Here is a 17,943-nt window from a genome sequence, read left to right on the forward strand (position 1 = left end):
AATTGGTTGTATTTAAAGTTAATTTCGGTTAAATTGTAACTTTCTCAAACTAATTATAAAATATTATTACTTTGTGATAATTCTCCCGATGATCTTCTCATATGATATTACTGATTATCCCTCTCCCACTACACATAATAAGTTGAAGAAAACATGGTTGTTCCAGAAAATTGTTCTAAATGTTTTCTGTGAGCTTATTATTTTAGTTTGATCCCATCAAACCACCATAGCGTGTGCCTTGAACTTGTGCTCCTGCAGTTTGTAATGGCTCATTATACTTACTCAAAGAACAAATAACAAAATGTTTCACGATCTCATCCGTTACAAAATATTGTAACTTGTTAAAAGTGCGACAAGAATTACGAGTTACACAGTTGAAAAAGAAATGACTCTGCATAGGTCCAAAAACTCAACTTTACTGTTCAAAAATGATACATGGAATACAATAAAAGCTGGATAACATGGACACTAGTAATAAGTATTCTCAGAGAAAACATGTTAAGCACAAACACTAGTGTTTTAGATTGTTCACATAAGATGTAGTTATTCATACGAAAGGGAGAAAGTACACACAGTGGAATCTTTTCTATTAATTTGTTTTAAAAATTACTCCAACAGGTCTGAAATGATGGGCACGTTCTTTATGACTGAATAAAGTATTGCCACAGTAGATTGCACCAGATGTGGTAGTAGCATGAAATGTAGCGGCTGCCACAATTAGGACAATGGGGATAACTGGGTTAATAACTTGAAATGCAATCATCACTTAATACTGTTCTTTTAATACAATATTCGGAAGTATCCATTTCATCGGTTCATAAGGCAATATCTTACACCAGAAATATCTGTGATAAATATTAAACCACATGCAGCAGATTACAATCATAATACAATTCATGGGAAGGAAGTAGACTAAGCTTTAATAAATATAATGCCAATAATCATTAATGAGAATAAATCCCTGTTAAAAGTGATTTCCCCTTTGGTACCAGAGAATAAACCTTACCAAGGCTCCATAGAATATAGGAACAGTGATAAATGTAGTCTAACAATGTAGAAAGAACTTGCCACGTGGTTTAGATGCAGAGGTAGCCAGTCTCACCGTAACTTTCAATAAGTCTTCAAGCAGGTAGTTCTAGTTTACCTTCAAACAGTCATTACAAGACAGACAAATGGAGAAATCTCTTACTTCTAATATCAGAGAGTAAATTAAAAGATATTTCTAACCAGTGTAAAAAGCAATGGTATCTTTTTAATGAAGCTTCAATAAACGTGACCATATCTTTGTTTGGGTGGCAAAATATTGTTTGGCATATCAACTAAATCTTAAAGCAGGAAACTATCCAAGTCTTTACTTTCTTAAGCCTTGAGGAGAAAAGTTGTAATGGATATCTCACTGTGTTTACAGTAGTCCACATTTGACTGACAAATGCCCAGGAAACATTGGCCTAGAAATTGGATCATTCCTAAACAGGTGTATCAAATCTGTGCTGAGTTATTAACCTGCACCTATTCATGCTGGTGCCACAGAGGCTTTGTTTATCAAGATTGCTGTGAAAGTTTCTATGTGCAGGCTGAGCACACAATACTTTATTTTGCCTTTTAATACATGGTTCATAACAATTAGTGGATCAATACTAAGCACAGATTGATTCGTTCATACACTAATTTTATCACCTGAAAACACCCATGTTTATTTTGAACATGCAACAATTCATTCTTCTGTTAATTTACACTTCATGATGATCGATATCATGCAATCATAGAGTGATACAGGGTGGAAACAAGCCCCTCAGCCCAACTTACCCACACCGGCCAACATGTCCCAGCGACACTGGTCCCACCTGCCTAGATTTGGTCCATATCCCTCCAAACCTGTCCTATCCATACACCAGTCTAACTGTTTCTTAAATGTTGGGATAGTCCCAGCCTCAACTACCTCCTCTGGCAGCTTGTTCCATACGCCCACCATCCTTTGTGTGAAAAAGTTACCCCTCAGATTCCCATTAAATCTTTTCCCCTTCACCTTAAACCTATGTCTCCTAGTCCTCAATTCCCCTACTATGGGCAAGACACTCTGTGCATCTACCCAATCTATGCCTCTCATGATCTTATACACCTCTATAAGATCACCCCTCATACTTTGATTCATTCATCTCCTAATTTTCATCAAGCCTCTAGGCAGTCTCCACGTTTCTGGCGACAAGAAAATTCCATAAAGTTCATTGAACAGACTTATCTTTTGCTTGCAGCCCTGTGCACAATGTGGAAGCATCAGGTGCGTTGCACCAAAATAAGCTTGTGTCTACCAAAGAGGGAAGCGATTGCTGCATAGGAGCACGGCAGGCAGAAATTCAATCACTTTTTTTTTATCGTGCCAAAGTATGTGTCTTTCACTGAAAACTGTAACTCTCAGAAGCAGCCTTGAAGTTGTAGCTGCTTCATGACTCGATATATAGAAGTATGCGTGCACACATGTCGACCTACATGCCTATTTCACTGTTACTTTTGAGTCCTGCTACCCTAATACACTACTTAATGGTTCGACTGACTCATCCAGCTCTGCATCAGTGGTAACATCTACAATATGAAAAAAAAAAAATTCACATTTAAATTAACTTGTTCTATTGTCAGATAAGATAGCCTAAGGCAATGAGTAGATGGACATTTCCATTCCTTGTACACAGCAGGATGGAGAAGGGGGTTCTCCTTTTAATGGAAATAGGGATCCTACAGGACATCAACCCTGAAAGGCTCGGGAATGTCAAGGTGGTATGAATTCTACTCTGCCATTCAATCATGGCTGATCTATCTTTCCATCTCAACCCCGTTCTATTGCCTTCTCCCTGTAACCTTTGACACAATAATCATGAATCTGTCAATCTCCGCTTAAAAAATACTCGATAACTTGGCCTACACAGCTGTCTGTGGCAATGAATTCCACAGATTCACCACCCTCTGGCTAAAGAAGTTTATGCAAGTTTACAGAAGATTTCTGAGGTCTCCTCCCGTCTTCAAAGTAACTATTCAGTTTTTGTTAATATGCATGTTTGCTGAACCCTCCTCTTAATTCCTTCAGATAACTACACAACCACAACGTTATAAATGCTTAGCCACAGGAGAGACCAACTCCATCGCCACCTCTCCACTGGAACCTTCCTCTAGATCCTCCAGCCAATGGAGAAGAGGAGGAAAAGGTTGAGAAGACTTTGCTCTCTTGTGGTTGACTCCACTTAATGGCCATTCAGAACTGGTATCAAGGGGCTTGAGCAGGTTACGTGAAACGCATCGTTTTAAGTGGAGGGACAGTCGACACCACGGCAGCAATGGTCAAAGACATAGGGGGATTGATACACCTTACTACCAGAAGGGAAGGTCATACATCAGTTGCTATGGCAAACCCAGATTAATAGCCATTGGAATGCAGCATATATAGAAAGATTCTCAATGATGCAAGGTGGAAGTATTTGCTGCATAGATCAGTTGCATTTTAGACATTAGAAGGGACTTAGCGATTACTCATAATGTCTAATTAATTAAGTGTGTCTATTCTTTCTGAAAGTATTATGTTGGAAGTGGAATCTTTAGGCCCCTGAGAAGTGTGTGATACTGTGATCTCATTATATTACCTCATCAGTGAGACTTTTTGAAGCCGAATGCAGACAATAATGGAAAGGAGTTTTAGATATGAAGGTATTCTGAAGGCTGCGTCATCATTCATAACTGCGCGAATGTGAAACTGAAAACACATGCCTCCAGATTCAGGGACAGTTTCTTCCCAGCTGTTCTCAGGCAACTAAATCATCCTACCACATCCAGAGAGCAATCCTGAACTATGATCTTAGTGACCATCGGACTATCTTAGATCGGGCTTTACTGGCTTTACCTTGCACTAAACTTTATTCCCTTATCATGAATCTACACACTGTAAATGGCTCAATTGTAATCATGTATAGTCTTTCTGCTGACTGGTTGGCACGTAACAAAAGCTTTTCACTGTACCTCAGCCCACTTGATAATAAACTAAACTGAACTGAACTAGCCTAGAGTATCAAAGCCGTTTGAATGAAATGGGCAGTATACATAATCACATTAAACTGAATGCATTTCTTCAGAGTATCTTCCAAGGTCAACAGTTTATTTCTGTTAAGGGGGTGCCATTTGTCTTTATCGATGGAACTGATGCACTACAATGCAGAGAACTATATTCTGCACTCTGTTTCTTCTTGTTTGTTCTATGTACTGTTTGACTTGATTGTGTCTATGAATGGGACATTTAATCTGTTTGGAAAATATGCAAAACAAAGATTTTCATTGTACATCGGTAGATGTGACAATAATAAATCTAAACCTAAATCACTAAACGTCATCTCACACCTGGCAATGTATTAATAGAATAAGCAGTCTTCATCATTGGCTCTTATGCAGGAAAATAATGATATGAACTTAGAAGTGATTTTAGACAGAAAACATCAGGATGGTTGAGGATGTTCAATATACTCTTCAAATTATCACCATTCCTTTTATTCATTTCCTTTCATGATAAGGCTTTGTAGCCTTGATTTATGTAGAGTTTACTTAGTGCTTAATATGGTAACATTTAGTTGGTAAGCCCCAGAATTATCAGTTTTTCAGCTGTGCTAAAAAAAAATTTCTAGATTCCCTCCTGCTGTGTAGTCAGCAAGGCAACACGTTTATTGTTGTTAATATAAACTGGATATATGGGATGCTGATGACGTTCATGATGTGAGTACCCTTCCAATTCATGAAGAGCGATGAGAACCTGAAGACCAACATGAGTGAAGTCTATCACTACCCAGGCACGAACCCCAAAATCCTCGCATACCCTCATGGACACTCTGCCTAATGATCTCTGCCAAGGAAAATGGGTCTCGCTAACTCGAAAAGCATTATCAGTGAACCCCCTAAAGATACAGCACTATATGGTCCACTGCTACTGTCTGAAGTGATCTGAAGATTAGGAAGTTAATGATGACAGTGATCTTCACCTTTTAGGCAGAGACGTTCAAGCAGAGGTCCATGAATGGAGCTCAGCCTACCTACAGTTACAGCTCAGTTACCACTGATATAAAAAAATAACCAGTAGCCTTACGCATTGCTCTTTGGAGAGTTGTAAGAACATTGTACCCTCTTTAAGACAAAGACCTTTCTCCGCCCCCCTTCTCTCTTGGCCCATAATCAGAAATGCCTGTCCAATAGATCTCTTTGGTTATAAATGCTATAGGTGTGATAGAAAAATAGGTTAGAGAGTGGGGGGGGGGGGGGGGAGTTGCTTTTCTGATTAGGGTGGGCATGACGACAAAGCTCAAAGAAGATATTTTGGGGGAATTGTCCTGTGAGGCTATGTGGGTAGAACTCAGAGGTCCCCAGAAAAAGGTGCTTGACATGCTGGTCTTCATATGGAAGGGTACTGAGTGCAAAGGTTAGCACATCATGTTGCAGCTGCACCGGTTATTGGTGAGACCACACTTGGAGTATTGTGTGCAGTTCTGGTTGTCCAGCTATAGGAAGGATGTCACTTAATTGGAAAGAAAGCAGAAGAGATTCAACGCATGCAGGCTTGTGTTATGGAGAGAGGTTGGATAGACTCTGACAGTTTTCTTTGGAACGTAGGTGGCAGAGAGGTGTACAAGATCATCAGGGGCATGGCTAAAGTGAACACCCACAGTGGTTTGTCCAGGAGAGAGAATGTTAAAGGGACACAGGCTTAGGTGAGAGGGGAGTGATTTAAGACAGACTTTTGAGGCTCAGATGGTAGTCTGTATCTGTAATGAGCTGCCAGATGAAGCTATAAACACAAATAAAATTGATTTTCAAAAGACATTTGGGCAGATATATGATTAGGAAGGGTTCTTCAGCCTCAGCGCCAAATGGGACCCCAGGATGTCAACTTGGTTGAACATGAACAAGTTGTACCAAGGGTCTCTCCATGCTGTATAGTGTGAAGACCCGATGATTAGTGAAATAGCAATGGGCCTTACCCAAAGTCGCTGCACAGGATCAAGTGGCCTCCTACTGGCAGTTTTCAAAGTGCAGCAAATATGAAAAGACCAAGAAGTACTTTAAATCATATAATTGCAACACATTTAGAACTATGAATGAAGATAGACACAAAAAGCTGGAGTAACCCAGCGGGTCAGGCAGCATCTCTGGAGAGAAGGAATGGGTGATATTTCTTCAGACTGAAGAAGGGTCTCGATCCAAAACGTCACCCATTCCTTCTCTCCAGAGATGCTGCCTGTCCCGCTGCGTTACTCCAGCATTTTGTGTCTATCTTCGGTTTAAACCAACATCTGCAGTTTCTTCCTAGCACTATGAATGTATGGTTCAAGTGATTGCCCAAGAACGCATCTCAACACGAAATGCGTAATCCAATTTCTGCTCCAATGCTTATAATGAGCATTTCACAATGGATAATGTCATCTAATGCCTACACTATGAATCAACCATCTTACATTTATTAACGTGTTATGCACTCGGAAACGCCTTACACATGATGCAAATTGCATGGTTCATGTAGAAAGACACAATTTACATATTGAGCCTTTACAAATTAATTGTACCGTAATGCAAAACACAGTACTCGCAATCCAATTTATAGGCCACTGCACACTTTTCGAAATAACGCATGGCTCAAAGCTTCCATTAATTATGTAATTTAAAATTGGACTTGATTTGTATAATTATAAAATATTATTAAATAAATGTTGTTGAACTTGATTTTGACTGGACAGAAATGAGATTTGATAAGTGCATTTATCATGCCATTTCAAATGGGTGTAGCGAGCATAGTAATAGGTACTAACTACACACAGAACCTTGGCAATAAAACAAATTATTTTATATTCAAGAACACACCTTTGTTAAATGACCCTTTTCTAACAAGTGTTATTTTGTTTTAATCAAAAAAAAAATCTGATTCTAATACTTACAATGGTCTAATTCTAACACTTAAACACTACTTGTTAAGTAAGTCATTTTTGAATTTTAACGATAAATTGTTAACTTCTTTAAAGAAGAAATTTGAGGACTGAGCTACTGATTTCAATAAAAGTTAATTCCATGGTAATTGAAAGGTAGCAGAGAACCTATCATTTTCCCTGCACAACTAAATTTAACTGCGTCAAGTTTATGTAGGTGGCACTCTTGGACAGTATGTGAAAAGTTAAATTGATCCCTTTTATGTTTTTGTTCTTTTTAATTGTTATTTAAGGAAAGATAATAATCAAGATATGTGCTTTTTTAAAACACAACAGAATCTTCTATTGTCATAACTGAATAGCATACAAATGTCTTCCAGTAAAAAAAAAACAATGCAGTCCGTCACAGGCAATTTAGGGCATAATGTTCATAGTGGAGCAAGACATCCCATCATTTGATATCAGCCATAAGTACAAAACATTGTTTCAAACCAATTGTAATAAACCTACTGACCACAATTCTCACACTCAAAATTTCACAGTGCTGTCACGAACAGTAAACCATCATCTATTGGCAACTGCCCTCACTAAACAGATGCATGTATTTCGGAAAGCAGAGCATTGTGGAAAAAGGTCATGGAGATCACGGTGTCTTTGGCATGATGATTTAGCTGTATGTGATTGGTTTTGTTCACATTCATTTTTTTTTGGAAAATATTTCCCTCACCAGATGCAAGATTAAATGGTATTCATTTTTGCCCTTCAAAGAAAATACTTCAGCGTGATGGTGTGTCCAGTCGAGATCCATGTTTTTGCTTTCCTTCTGTTAATGTGTCCGTGTTCTGTGAACTTTCACAAGGATCTGAGCTTCGCATTCCGAGGAGTTATTTTTGGGAATCACGTTGAAAAGGGAGATGCATTGGATCCATCACATGTGCAAAATAAAAAGCACGGATTCTCATAACTGCTTTTGTCTTTTACTACAGATACACAAAGTAACGGTCTGTTGAAACACAAAAACAAAACGCGTTAGAAATATTTTCAATGCAAAAATGCATTTCAAATTTCATTTTCACTTTAAAAGCAGTGTAACAATTGCATTCAGTCCCTTCTCTAAGACATTCCCCAGTTATCCCAGCAAGCATTTTTCTACAATAATTAAAATACCAACCACCGATCATGCATTAATTATTCATCAGCACCTGAGAGGTTGACCTTTTGGAAGCTGCTGAATATAACGTTTGTGCCATTAATAATTTATATGGTAAAAGCAGTAAATTCATAATATAGGTTCTTCTTTCACGAGTGGTCAGTTTCTATATTTAGATTTGTAAAATATTCTGTCACATAAAAAAAGATGTATCTTATTGCAGCTGCATGATAATAAACAACCATCTGAATTTGTTTTTCTATCTCCCCTTGACCAGGAGATAAAAATTTAAATGCCCATTTCCAGACAAAGGTCATAAGGACATAAGAAACAGGATTAGAATTAGGCCATTCGGCCTAGCAAGTCTACTCTGCCATTCAATCATGGCTGATCTATCTCTCCCTCCTAACCCCATTCTCCTGCCTTCTCCCCTTAGCCTCTGGCACCTGTACTAATCAAGAATCTATCTATATCTGCCTTAAAAATATCCACTGACGGCCTCCACAGCCTACTGTGGCAAAGCTGGAATTTCATCTAATTGTTCACTCATCACTCGTGCAATTTTATATTTTAGAAGTTACATTTTATGTAACGTTTGGTCTATTATTATGGTTGTTATAGCAGATTGGTATTTATAAATCATAGGGGGAACTACGTGGCATTGTGAGATCATCTGCTCACAGAAGGTAGTGGGTATGTGGAACGAAGAGGTAGTTGATGCAGGAACAACAACAACATTAAAAACATTAGCACAGGTACATGGATAGGAAAGGTTTAGACAGAGATCTGTCAGAAGGAACTGCAGATGCTGGTTTATACCGAAGATAGACCCGTGAGTATGAATAAGGGTTCCAACCCGAAACGTCACCCATCTTTTTTCTCCAGAGATGCTGCCTGACCTGTGGAGTTACTCCAGCACTCTTTGTCTCAAGGTTTAGATGTATATAGGCCAAATGTACACAGGTGGGACTAGGTAGATGGGGTATCATGGTTGTCAAGGGCAAGTTGGGCCGAAGGGCCTTTTCTGTGTTGTATTACTCCATGACTCTATGGAGCAACAAACCAGTTTTGGTGGCACTGAATCAATTAAAAATTGTTGAAAGGTTTATAGTGTTCCTGCAGCTGATCGTTACATGGTGGGAAGATCACGGAAAGCTTTGAATTAGCCACGCTCCCACCAAGTACTTTGCATCAAGAGATAATGTTTTTTTCCCCATTCTTATTTTGTTGCAAATGATTTATTTTCTAACATTGTGGCTTTTTTCAATTCATCCCATAAAATGATGAGCAAGCTATCATTTCCCTAACTTTGAAAACCCTGCTTGTAAACTTCTCCTGAGACAGCAGACAGCAGAATGTCTATAATTTTATTGATGCACATATCCAGGGGACACGTGGCAAATCCCTTGCATGGATATATTAATTAAAGTTGACGCTGACAAATTATTGACTTGCTTAGGAGATTAGGCAAAGAATAGGAATAACGGCGAGACATTCTAATTGACAGGATGTGGTGAGTGGCATCTCAGAAGAATCAACCTCAAAGGTTCTTTGTGATTTTACAGGATTCATTAAAAGGAAAGGCACATTTGCAGCTTTGCTGATGACACAAAGATTTGTGACACTATAAGACATGTGGATGAAAGCATAAAATAATGATGTTGATAGTTTTATCAAACAAACAAAATCGCGAGAGGAATTTGATAAAGGAACTCAAGGTAAAGGAGCCATTAGGAGGTAGTGACTATAATATGATGTTTTAATCTACAATTTGATAGGGAGAAGGGAAAATTGGAAGTGTCAGTATTATAGTTGAGCTAAGGGAACTATGGAGGCATGAAAGAGGAGCTGGCCAAAATTAACTGGAAAAAGACACTAGCAGGGATGACAGTGGAACAACAATAGTTAGTATTTCTGGGAATAATACAAAAGGTGCAGTGTCAGTTCATTTCAAAGAGGAATAAAAATTCTAAGGGGAGTAAGAGGCAACCGAGGCTGACAAGGGAAGTCAAGGACAATGTAAAAATATAAGAGAAGAAGTATAACATAGCAAAAATGAGCGGGAAGCCAGAGGATTGGGAAACGTTTAAAGAGCAACAGAAGATAACTAAAAAAACAATACGGGTTGAAAAGATGAGGTACGAAAGTAAGCTAGTGAAGAATATAAAGGAGGATAGTAAAAGCTTCTTTAGGTATGTGAAGAGGAACAATTTAGTTAAGACGAATGTGGGTCCTTTGAAGACAGAAATGGGTGAATTTATTATGGGGAATCAGGAAATGGCAGACGAGTTGAACAGGTACTTTGGATCTGTCTTCACTAAGGAAGACACAAACAATATCCCAGATGTACTAGTGGCAAGAGGTCCTAGGGTGACAGAGGAACTGAAGGAAATTCACATTAGGCAGGAAATTGTGTTGGGTAGACAAGGTCTGATGGTCTGCATCTTATGGTATTTAAGGATGTGGCTCTAGAAATCGTGGACACATTGGTGATCATTTTCCAATGTTCAATAGACTCAGGATCCTGTGGATTGGAGGGTAGCTAATGTTATCTCACTTTTTAAGAAAGGACGGAGTGAGAAAACAGGATAATCCATGTACGACTGCAGACCTTGCACTTAACACTCCGATAGCGCAACGATGTGTACAGCAATGGGGAGCCACTCTATAGCATAAGGACACAAAAGATTAAGTGGTGTGGAAGATGCTGGAGTCAATTATAAAAGATTAAATAGCGACACATTTGGAGAGCAGTAACAGGATTGGTCCGAGTCAGCATGGATTTACGAAGGGGAAATCATGCTTGACTAATCTTCTGGAATGTTTTGAGGATGTAACTAGGAAAATGGACAAGGGAGAGCCAGTGGATGTAGTGTACCTGGATTTCAGAAAGCATTTGATAAGGCCCCACATAGGAGATTAGGTGGAGGCAGGTTCTCTGGATGCTTTCAAGAGAGAGCTAGATAGGGTTCTTAAAACATAGTGCAGTCAGGGGATATGGGGGGAAGGCAGGAACGGGGTACTGATTGGGGATGATCAGCCATAATCACATTGAATGGCGGTGCTGGCTCGAAGGGCCAAATGGCCTACTCCTGCACCTATTGTCTATTGTCTATTAGTGGGCAAAATTAGAGCACATGGTATTGGCGTTAGGGGACTGACATGAATAGAAAATTGGTTGGCAGACAGGAAACAAAGAGAAGGGATTAATGGGTCCCTTTCAGAATAGCAGGCAGTAACTAATGGGGTACCGCAAGGCTCGATGCTAGGACTGCAGCTATTTACAATATACATTAATGATTTAGATGAAAAGGGATTAATAATTAGCAAATTTGCAGATGACACAAAGCTGGGTGGCAGTGTGAACTGCGAAGAGGATGCTGGGTGACTTGGACAGATTGGGTGAGGTTGTGAGGTTATCCACTTTGGTGGCAAGAACAGGAAGGCAGATTATTATCTGAATGGTGTCAAGTTAGGAAAAAGGGAAGTACAATGAGATTTGGGTATCCTTGTACATTAGTCACTGAAAGTAAGCATGCAGGTACAGCAGGCACTGAAGAAAGCAAATGGCATGTTGGCCTTCATAACAAGAAGAGTTGAGTACAGGAGCAAAGAGGTTCTTCTGCAGTTGTACAGGGTCCTGGTGAGGCCACACCTGAAATATTGTGTGAAGTTTTGGTCACCAAATTTGAGGAAGGACATTCTTGCTATTGAGGGAGTGCAGCGTATGTTCACAAGGTTAATTCCCGGGATGACGGGACTGTCATATGTTGAAAGAATGGAGCGACTGGGCTTGTATAGACTGGAATTTGACAGGATGAGAGGGAATCTTATAGAAACATATAAGATTATTAAGGGATTGGACACGCTAGAGGCAGGAAACATGTTCCCGATGTTGGGGGAGTCCAGAACCAGGGGCCTCAGTTTAAGAATAAGGGTAGGCCATTTAGAACAGAGATGACGAAACACATTTTCACCCAGAGTTGTGAATCTGTGGAATCTCTGCCTCAGAAGGCAGTGGAGGACGTTTCTCTGGATGTTTTCAAGAGAGAGTTAGTTAGAGCTCTTAAATATAGCGTAATCAAGGGATATGTAGAGAATGCAGGAACGGGGTACTGATTGTGGATGATCAGCCATGATCAATGTGAATGGAGGTGCTGGCTTGGAAGGGCTGAATGGGTTATGCCTGCACCTATTGTCTATCGTTTATTGTTTATGGTCTATTGTCAATTGAATAGATCGGGTGGACGCACAGAGTCTCTTGCCCAGAGTAGTGGAATCAAGAATCATAGTAAATCTTTAAAATATGTATAAAAAACCTAAAATGGCAGAGATCCAAAGAAACTTCAGTTTATCGTGCGGCATTTGATGTTCAGGGAGTCGTCTCAACTTTGGATAAACAAATAAAAATTGGGTTATCACTCTGCAAAACACCACTGTTAGCACTCAGGTTAGCATAGGTGGGTGATTCAGAACTTCCATTTGTCTGTAACTTTCATTATCCATCCCACTTCTGTATAAAATCATGAGAGGAATAGATCCGGTAGATGCACAGAATCTTTTGCCCAGACAATTGTCCCAGGATTTTTCTTTATTTATTTAGTTTACTGTTAGGATTACAAACTATTATTATAAAAATGTCTGAGGAGGGGGGGGAAAATATTCATTCTTCCTTATGAATTTCTACAGCCTTTTTTTCCTCAACATGGGATATTTTCTTTCTTGTCTGGAAACAAATCTTTATTATGTGAAGTAGTTGCATTTTTCCTGCCAATGAAAACTCTTCTTGCATTTTAAGCCACAGTAGCATAAACTTGTATTGAGTGCTGCTTTCTTCTACCCAACATTTTCCCTCGATTTCCTGGAGGTGGTGTAGTGGCCTTCATAAACAGCAAAGCTTATGATCAAGTGGAAACTAGATCAGAGTGCACTGTCCCAGCAGTGAACTGGCTCAGAACCCTGACCTCAAGCCTGCTAAATACCTTGGGGATGAATTAAAAACAAAACTATTTGAAAAGGCAGCTCTATCATGAACTAGGAGCTTGTTTGCACTGTGTTTGCAGAAGGAGTAGGTGAAGATGGAAATACACCGGAAACTGTGTTTCTCCAGGAGATGGAGGGAACTGGCAGCCCTATAAATCTTATGATACCCATGCTACAGAATGTATGTTGTACCAAGGGGATTATAAAATAAATCCATTTTTTCGTCGGTTCTGTTCGTGGTCCAAAACTCACTGTGATAGATCAAGGCAGTTTGACGAGTCACCGTTGTTTAAACAAAATAGCTATCTCATTTTTAACCTTTCAAGCACTAAATGACCTGAAAGAAATACATAGTAGCTTCTTCTATTTTTGAATTTCTTGCCATGCCCGAAATTCCTATAAGAAAACATATTATGGAGGATAATATATCCTCGTAATTTTTTATCAATTTAAATAACACACCAAAATCACAGTGAATACATCCTGAGCACATTGTTTATATAGTGATAGAGGATCAAATGACCATCTAGATGTTTAATCCTCTAGATGTTTAAATCACCAATTTATATTACTTCTCTATTCACATGTCACTTATTCGTGCTAAAGCAAAAGTATAATGTTTTTGACAGTCTGTGAGGGCATCAGGATTACATTAGAAATGGCTCAAATAGCCCACACAGGGTCTCATATCTGCTCTACCTCCACCTTTGCATCCCCTAAAGACTTTACAAAAATCTAAGATTTGCATTCTGAATATACTCACTCATATGCTGATTAGGAAGAAAAATCTGAGGATTCAAAGCCCTCTAAAATAATCTTATTCCAATTGGCATTTTAATCCTTTCGATAGCTGCTCTCTCAGGATGAAGGTGTGTGGTGAAGAGTAAATGTATTTACTTAGATGCAGATGGTTGTCCCAGAAAGATCTGCTTTTTAGATACTCTAACCATAAGACAGCCATTTCGTCCCTGTAAGATCTTGCATGTTTAAATTACTTCTCATCATTTTAAAGACCACTGGGTATATCTCCATCCTCTTGAATCTTTCCATATAAAGAATCTTCACATCTAGTAATCAATCTGTTACTATCTTTAAGGCAGGTATATATTTCAGAAGAGATAGGAGCAGAATTAGACCATTTGGCCCATCAAGTCTTCTCGGCCATTCAATCATGGATGATCTAGCTTTCCCTCGTTACCCTATTCTTGTGCTTTTTCCCCATAACCCCTTTCTTTTGATTTGGAAATCAAAACTGTTCTGTATCCAACTCATCACTTTCAAAACACAGAAAGGTTTGTATCATGTGTGCCTGGTTTGCCCTTTCTCTGGGTTTTATATTTTTCTTGGTTTGTACATCATTCAACTACCTTAAATGTATAAATTACAGTGGCAGACAGTTTCTCAAAGCATTGAGAACCATCTGCAATGTCATACTGGAGTCACATGAAGGGATATTAGTGTGATTCGTAAAGTATATCAGTGAATCACTTTCAATATTGTAACAAGCTGGCAGTGTTCATGATTTCAGGTAATTCATTGCATTCATATTCATAACTTGCCATCAATTTATGATTTTTGTCACCCTGCTAAAGGAAAGATGTTGTTAAACTGGAAAAAATGCAGAGAAGATATACAAGGATGTTGTCCAGACTCGAGGGCCTGAGTTATAGGGAGGGGGTGGGCAGGCTAGCACTCTATTCCTTAGAGCAGGAGTCTTTTACCCAGAGTAGAGGAATCAAGAACTAGAGGTCAGAGGTTGAAGGCAGAGAGGGAAAAAGATTTAATGGGAACTTGAGCGGCAACTTTTTCACACAGAGGGTGGTGGGTATATGGCACGAGCTGCCAGAGGAGGTAGTTGTGCCAGGCAATATAACGCCATTTTTAAAGATTTTTAAGATTTGCAGAAAATATTTCCATTCACATTTAGGCACCTGCCAATGACACCAGGAAGAAAATAGCAGAAAACAAAACTCAACAAAACAACCGAAAAAAAGTGCTGAAAATATGCTTCTGATCACAAAAGAAACAAATCTAATATTTCAGGTTAACAATCTTTCAATCAGGAATAGGCATAAATATAAATCTTGAGGAGATGAGCAGTATTTCTTCCAGGAGTTTTCTGGGCTCATAAGTGGCACAAATTACACCCTGATACATATAACACTAGTAACAGATTTTTTTTTATCGACCTAAATTGCCTAATTTCTCTCACCACTGCTGCTGACTCACTTACTGAGTATTTCAAGTTTTTTCTATTTTATTTTACTAGGCCACTCAAGCCTTGTCATCAAATATGATTATGGATAATACATACTGGCATCAACTTCTCTTCTGTGGCACTTCTCCATAACTTTCAAGTTCTCCTCACTCTGGTTTCAATTCATCGGGCAAGTTCATAGAGGGTCAATCAACAATGAAGCCCTAATTTGCAGGCCGGCATCAGTCTGCTTAGTCTTGTTTTACTGGTGAACATATATCGTGCTTCCCTTCACAATTTGGTCAAAATATCTCCATGTGGTTCCTCCTTGTAAAGGGTGAATCACAGTCCTAGTTTCAATTGCTAATCTGGGTCGGCTTTTGCATTGTGAACCATCACAATGCATCTATTCAGATGCATTCATACCAATAAAGTCAATCTGAAGATAGACACAAAAAGTTGGAGTAACTCAGCAGGACTGACAGCATCTCTGGAGAGAAGGAATGGGTGACGTTTCATTAGACAATAGGTGCAGGAGTAGGCCATTCGGCCCTTCGAGCCAGCACCACCATTCACTGTGATCATTACTGATCATCCACAATCAGTAGCTCGTTCCTGCCTTCTCCCCATATCCCCCGACTACGCTATCTTTCCGACAGGTCTGAAGAATGGCCATAACCCAAAACGTCACCCATTCTTTCTCTCCAGAGATGCTGCCTGTCCCACTGAGTAACTCCAGCTTTTTGTGTCTATCTTCAGTTTAAACCAGCATCTGCAGTTCCTTCCTACACAAGTCAATCTGAAGAGCAGGAATGCAGGAGCTCATGGCGTTTGGAGTTGGGAATAATGGGAAGGGGACTGTACAATCCTGCCTTCTACCATCACCTTGTTTGGTCTTTGAATGAAATGGCTGTTACCCTCAGATGAGAGTATTAGTAAATTCTGATGAAGGCTGGGACCACATATAGTCAATTTTGTTATAGGCCGATGCAAGTTCTTCTGTAGTCAAACTTTCACAATGGCTTCACATACGGATGTCTTCAATTGATTAGGGTTCAAGAATCATGGAATTGTGAGTCTGCTGTCACACATTGGCCAAACCAATAAAACATGGCTGCTTTTTTCTCCTAACAGAGAGTAACTAACCAGAATTCCTTTTTAAAATGTCATTACAGAAGTTCCATGGTCACAATATCTAATACTAACTCTAAACTCCAGATTTATTTCATTACACAGCTGCAAGATGGAATTTGAACTCTGGTTCATGCGTCTTGGTTTAACCAATATCAAGCGTCAGCAACAATGAAATAACGGTGATATATCTTTAAGTCATGATCTTGGTCCTTGCAATACAATTAGGGAATCTTTGAGATTAGGCGACAGATTGATTCAAATAAATAATCCAGACTAAATAACTGTAAGTTCTACCTGTATGTCCTTCTAACACCAGTTCTTTGCAGCATTTCCTGTTGTTCATTTCTCCCAAGTAGATCTCACCAGCTGCTCCAGCTGTGCTTTGCGCAGCGCACATATATAAGAAAAAAAATTACCAGTGGAATGTTGTCAGCTGCAGCAGTACATAGCTGCATTGTCAACAACCACTTGCGTAACTATTTTCTCACAAGTATTAACATATAGTTTCCAGTAATGTTTTTAATCCGGTGGGTTTTTTGTGCGGAGAATTCTGCAAAGCAGTAATCCCTTTGCGGACGAAAAAGCTTTCATAGGTTGCAACACATAAACATATGTCCATTTTTCATTAGGTTAAATTTATGAAGGTAACTTCCAGCACATTTTTAAGTAAAATCTTGAAAGAATTTTGATGAAGATAGCTAAATGCAGCATTAAGAGTGAATTGACTTATCGCTGATACATTTGCATAAGTTAGAAAGTCAAAATTACAAAACTTTCACAAAACAAAACTTTTAGCATTCTGGTTGCTTACATCTTTAAGTTACTATCTTCAACTCCTTGATATTGGTTAAACCCTCTAAAAATTATTTTAATATCCAACTCCCCAGTTTATTCCTTTATCTCCTGCAACGTATTGTCTCTTCTGCACCTCCTATAAACTGCCGCATAGAGAAAGTGTGGAAGTTTAGTGTCAATAGAGAGTGAAGCCCACTGCTTAGCAGCAAGAAGCAAAAAGGAGAAATTAATGGAATAATTTGTGTAACAGGAAATTATACACTCCACTTTTTAATTCAGCTATTAGATAAAAGTGTATGTAAACTGACTACTTTCCTATTGTTTGATAAACCTTGGGAGGATGAAATCTGCTTTCATTGATGCGATCCATACATAACTCAGCGGTTAACTTTTAACTGCCCATTGATAAGCCACCCAGTTAAGGGGCAAACAGTGAATCATTAATAGGCCTTTGTAGTGATAAATGAAAAAAACATGAAAATTACCCTCCATTGTAGAAGAAGGAAAGAAAGAGAGAAAGACAATCCAAACAGAAGAGGCAGAAATGGAAAATCAAACTGAATATGTTGGGGGAGGAGACTGAAATGAGAAAGGAAGACAACAGATACTTTGCTCAACAGCAAATGCATAAAAAGGGCACTTGTATCTGAACTCACCCATAAAATACCTGAATAACAGCAAATGAGACAGTTCAGTTTTGAATTATTCTGACGAATGGCATATGGACTGAATAAGTCAATAGT

At 38.9% G+C, this 17,943-nt stretch overlaps 1 protein-coding gene across 6 annotated transcripts in view; it reads right to left on the reverse strand.

Annotated features, from left to right (window-relative positions):
• Positions 1 to 396: 396 nt before the first annotated feature.
• LOC129695282 (ciliary neurotrophic factor receptor subunit alpha-like) overlaps positions 397 to 17,943 on the reverse strand; it is a 309,100-nt gene continuing 291,553 nt past the window's right edge. For all 6 annotated transcript variants that reach the window (XM_055632089.1, XM_055632108.1, XM_055632098.1 and 3 more), the window contains one exon: positions 397 to 7,944. In XM_055632089.1, the coding sequence (XP_055488064.1) occupies position 7,944 (1 nt within the window). In that variant the 3' untranslated portion in view covers positions 397 to 7,943. The remainder of the gene's footprint in view (positions 7,945 to 17,943) is intronic.

The sequence above is a fragment of the Leucoraja erinacea genome, chromosome 1, assembly GCF_028641065.1.
Source record: "Leucoraja erinacea ecotype New England chromosome 1, Leri_hhj_1, whole genome shotgun sequence".
In the NCBI taxonomy this organism is placed as follows: Eukaryota; Metazoa; Chordata; class Chondrichthyes; order Rajiformes; family Rajidae; genus Leucoraja; species Leucoraja erinaceus.